At 45.5% G+C, this 5,214-nt stretch overlaps 1 protein-coding gene and 1 long non-coding RNA gene across 2 annotated transcripts; both read right to left on the reverse strand.

Moving 5' to 3' along the window:
* Positions 1 to 983: 983 nt before the first annotated feature.
* On the reverse strand, positions 984 to 4,166 carry LOC311297437 (uncharacterized protein; the record flags this gene model as incomplete). Its single annotated transcript, XM_084419686.1, has 6 exons — positions 984 to 1,118; positions 1,454 to 1,752; positions 1,852 to 2,061; positions 2,273 to 3,077; positions 3,273 to 3,594; positions 3,706 to 4,166. The coding sequence occupies 6 exons, from the start codon at positions 4,164 to 4,166 to the stop codon at positions 984 to 986; spliced, it is 2,232 nt and encodes a 743-aa protein (XP_084275812.1).
* Positions 4,167 to 4,204: 38 nt separating this feature from the next.
* On the reverse strand, positions 4,205 to 4,967 carry LOC311297055. The gene is made up of 4 exons (XR_014628735.1): positions 4,853 to 4,967; positions 4,658 to 4,738; positions 4,402 to 4,584; positions 4,205 to 4,310 (listed from the first exon to the last, which is right to left on the reverse strand). It is a non-coding gene; the product is annotated as an uncharacterized lncRNA (long non-coding RNA).
* Between the last annotated feature and the right edge of the window lie 247 nt (positions 4,968 to 5,214).

Consider the following 5,214-nt stretch of genomic DNA (forward strand, 5'->3'; position numbering starts at 1 on the left):
TACTGATGTTGAGGGCCAGGCTGTGGTGGTGCAGCAGTGGGGCGTACCTGCACTGGTGGGAGAGGTACGGGAGCAACAGGAATGTAGGCAGGCAAGTTGACCCCTTGCAGCAGAATATTACATTCCTGCCTCTTCAGTCGCTTGTTGTGCCACTGAATGAGAGTTGTTTGATTAACATCAAACAACTGCAGAGTAGAGCTCTGCATGACTGCACCATTACCCAGGACCAGCTGTCTGATCTTGCTGTAGTCTCTGAGAATTAGAGTCCATCTAGTCAGTGAATATTTACCCTGTTTTTTTGGACTTTTATGGATGTCACAGAGTTTTACAAAAATGCACTCTACCAGACGACAGCAGTCTGGCCACTGGGCAGGGGAACCTGTCGATCCTAGGACGCAACGTGTCATGCTCTCCACACCTGGCGTAAATTCAGGTTTCTTTTTAGAGCACCTGAAGCGTCCGGTTGCCAGGCGCGGCTGGTAGCGTGCAGAGTACGTCACACGCTGCTGGTCATACGGTAGAAGGTTCTGCCACAGAGCTATGATGGTACTGGCCTGCTGGGAGTTAAGTGTTTGTCCAGTTTCATTCCTCAGTCCCACCAAGTACTCTGCCAGGCTGTCCACTCTGTCCATCCCTGGGATACTGCGCTCATCAACAGCCTGGTAAATATATGAATATATACAAATAAAATAACAACATCACAGGCAGAAAAATAACACATCTTACACACTTTTTACATGTCACAAAAGACCTACCAGCTCTTGCTGTGGTGCTGCTGGAGTCATGGCAGGTGTCCCAGAGGGACTTGTAGTTGTAGTAGTGGGAAGAGAGGCTGGGACGATGGGAAGGTACGGAGGAGCAGAGGCTAGGCTGGTGGGGACAGCTGTTGGGCCAAAGGGTGCAGTGGTGTCCTCATTTGAAACCTGTTAAATGTAATAATAAAAATAAATAATAATAATCAAATAAGTATCAAAATAATACAATTACAAGCAAGACAATAACGCCACTGATACATGTCTCAAAACACTTGCCAGTTGTTGTGGGGCTGCAGGGGTGATGGGTGATGGCAGTGAAGAGGAGGGACTAGCAGCAGCAGAGCCGGTACAAGCATGCACAATCTGCAAAATGTAATACTCTTTTAAAAACACATTATTATAAAATGGATTTTAATTAGAGCATTATGCTTTTATTCATTTATGTATTCTTCAGATTTCTATTCATTGTCTTACATCTCTGTCTATTTCATGATTGCATTGTGTATTTTTTTGTGATTTGAAAAAGTTTTGTAAAAGTGATATACAAATACATTTTCTAATTATTATTATACAATAATGATTATTATTATTATTATTATTATTATTACACATCAATAATAATAAATATCACAATACAATAAAAGTCTAAATTATCAGTACACGGTATGATAAAAACAAAATGTGACAGGCATAATTACCAGTCGTTGCTCAAGTGCAACAGATGCAGGCCCTGAAGGTCCAGTAGGTCCAGAAGTAGCCTGGAGAGAGGTGGGAGTTGGAATGACGGCTGAGCTGGTGGTGGCAGGTGATGGACCAGAGGATGGGTCCAGTAGCCCAACGGTTGGGTCCAAACCAGCATCTTCAAAGCCCTCATCTTCCAACTCTTCCTCTGTGCCTACATCTTCCAGCATCTGCTCAGTCTCCTCTGAGTCAGGTTGGACATCCTGCAAGGCCCTCCCTGTCTGGCGGTATAGGTAATCTATACCTATTAGCTCCCCTGGGACAGACAAGAAGGAAAATTTACTTTTCATAAAATTCATAAAAAGGTAATTCTATTTTATAGAAAATAGCCTCATGATGGAAAGCTTAAACTAACCAGTGTAAACCGCAGGTGGCTGAAAAGAGGGGACAAGTTTCCTTCCAAGCACCTTGACACTGTAGTTGTTAACACATTGAACAAGGTCGCCTGAGTAGCTGAGCAGTGATGGAGGCTTGACTGCCAGGGATGCAGCTTCACGGTCCTGATTCCATCTGTTAAGGCCTTCCAGGAGGTACAGCTGGAAATTCAGGCTGTTGGCACTGGTTCCTTAAGACAGTACAAATATGAGCAATATTGTTAGGTTAACTTGTTGTATTTGGTTCATTGACAGACATTAACTGTGTCAGTGTTCCCAGGATAATAACAATAATTATAACAATAACAATACTACTGCTACTACTACTACTACTAATAATAAAATGTTTAACTCCAAATATGTACTCATCTTGCTGATGAATAAAAAATTATTCCTACTGACCTGGAATGAACCTGTTCAGATGTAAGTGGAAGGATTCAAGTGATGTGGACCCTCTCGCACATCTGTAGTTTGGCAAGACAATGCCCCCCTTTGTAGTGGTGCCAGTTACAGTGTACAGAAGGACACCTGGTTCATCTTGAATGCACTTCACGTGCTTCTTCTGGGTTTGCCAGATGTGCTGCATCCTCTCGTGGTCCAAGAGAGGGACACCAAGAAGGTCTCTGCCCTTTACCCCCATGAGCTCATTGAGAAGCAGTTCAATCATTATGATAGTCTGCGGCTTCCCTCTTGTCCGCCTCCTGCAGTGCAACCCCAGTTCCTCCTTGGTTATCTGCTGGTCCACTAATTTTTCAGTGATCCCAGGAACACCTTCTCCTTTCAGCTGTTCCCTCTTAGCTTGACACAGCAAGGCAACATCTCCACTGTCCCACTCAAAAATGCAGCTTGACAGTCTGGACATGAAGATGGGGTACAGAGGATGTGCATCCTTTGTACACCCAGATGCCAGTCGCCGCATGTAGTGGTATATGTCAAGCTTTACAACCAGGTCTGGCCACCCACCAAATCTTTGTTTGAGTTTTGTCTGTCCAGTGCCCTCCCGACAACATTCACAATCCACATAGAGAAGCCGAGGAGGAGCCACACCAGCATTGCTGTACCTGCGGATGAGATCAGCAGCCATGGTGTCAAGAGCAGGACCCTCCTGAGCAGTCAGGACACTGATGAGGATTTGGCCCACCTCATTGCTCACAGATGTAAGCCACAAGGCGGTCCCCTTGGCAAAGCCTGATAGCTTCTTGGTGATCTGTGATAACACAAAAGACAATGAGTGCCTAAAGCCCAAATAAACTTTTTATTTTATATGTAAAACACTGAAATAATACTGTTTTTTACACAAAGCAATAATTAAAATTTTCACAGGTCTTTAATGCTAATGTTGTATTTTAGACTTTTGTTTGTAAGGTGTGATTCTACAGTAGTAAGAGTAAAAAATATTGACCTTTTTTGTGGAATCCATTTTTAATATATTGCCAAAGGTTGAAGTTATGCTGGCTTTGATGTGATCCAGTCTGCTTAAGATGTCTCGGCCATAAACAGCCAGCATCCACCTGTGAGAAGGAATAGCCACTGGCTTCGGAGGGTCGTGGACAGGGAGCAGGCTTGGCTGGGCAACAAAGTCTGAGCATGTGCCAAGGTAGCGACAAACACGCTTCAGCCACTCCTCGCTGTGATTTTCCCTCACCTGCCTGACCAAGCGGCTGGGGCTATTACCCAAGGTCCTCTCCCTCAGAAAACGGATCACACGCATGTCACAAGCGTATCTGTATTAAGAAACAAAGTGAAAAAATGGCAAACATTAAAACAAGCTAATTTCTAATGTGTTTGAATGACAAACATTTGTGACACAGGCTAAATAATTTCAGTATACTCACCTTCGTGTCAGGATCAGTCGGAACTCCATTCTGTGTGCCAAATCCAGCTGGTCCAAGATGGTCTTGCTACTGGAAATGTAACTCGTCTTACAACCAGTGGCACTGCACCAGAGGGTCTCCGTGATCATCAGGTAGTACCTATCGACATCCAAAACCTGGCGGGCTCTCTTGTGGGCTCCATAACCTGTGAGCTGTTTTCCACACACAGGACAGCACAGCCTGACCTTCCAAAGGTGGTATGGCATCCACAAGAGAAGCCGGTGTGTAAAAAAATGCTCTGGAGTGGGGGCCTGATGATAAATAAGCGCTGGCTCTGGTGGATCATACCACAGCTTAAGGTCAGTGCGCAGCCGGTGGTTCCTCCACAGAGCAGATGAAATCCACTTCTGATCCTGAGGTGGTATGGTCCCTATCAGCTTTGCAGGCAGCCACCCAGGCTCTGAACCAGGAGCAGTCTCCATGTCAGCAGTGGGGTGAGCTGAGCGACCAACCACAGATGGAGCAGCAGAGTTGACAAAAAAAGGGGTGGCAGTGGCAGATCCAGAGGGTGCAGTGGCAAGAGGAGCAGAGGAGGTACCAGTGAAGGAGGCGGCAGCTGACACTTCCTTTAAAAATAAAAAAGGCAAATAATGAAGGATGATTATTTGAAGTGAAGTGTCATTGTGAAGAAAACCACTTAAATTAAGAGTTTCTCACAGCTCTAGCAGCTACCGATGTTATCGAAGATGTGGTTGTGGACACAGGAGAGGGAGGAATAGACAGAGGAGAGACAGTCTGAATGAACATCCTGGAACTGCAGGCAGGCGATGGTGTCCTCCTTGTCATGGCACTTGTGACAGTGATGGACATGGCAGAAGAGTCGGAAGTGCAACTGATGGGCTGAGAGAATATAACCACGATTTTATTGTATGATTGTAAAATCAAATTCAAACTGTCATTCTCTTTACAATACCTTGGTTGCATGCTTCCTGCCCAAATCTAAGTTTGGCTTTAAAGCGGCACCGTGGGACCCACCGAACCGTGGCTTTATAAACTGAAAAAATGTTTTTTAAAAAGTCATCTTAAGTGGAGCCTTGTAAATTAAAATGCATATATTTGAATATGCTAAAAATTTAAATATCAGTATCAGTAAATACTCATTACTTACTGATGCCATAGTCAAAGTTGGCTTGCGGGTTGTGAGAGCAGGTGTTGCCATCTGCCCAGATGTTGCCGTGAGAGCAGGTGTTGCCGTGAGAGCAGGTGTTGCCATCTGCCCAGATGTTGCCGTGAGAGCAGGTGTTGCCGTGAGAGCAGGTGTTGCCATCTGCCCAGATGTTGCCGTGAGAGCAGGTGTTGCCGTGAGAGCAGGTGTTGCCATCTGCCCAGGTGTTGCCGTGAGAGCAGGTGTTGCCGTGAGAGCAGGTGTTGCCATCTGCCCAGATGTTGCCGTGAGAGCAGGTGTTGCCATCTGCCCAGATGTTGCCGTGAGAGCAGGTGTTGCCATCTGCCCAGATGTTGCCGTGAGAG

This window comes from Rutilus rutilus (assembly GCF_951802725.1).
Source record: "Rutilus rutilus genome assembly, chromosome: 9".
NCBI lineage: Eukaryota > Metazoa > Chordata > Actinopteri > Cypriniformes > Leuciscidae > Rutilus > Rutilus rutilus.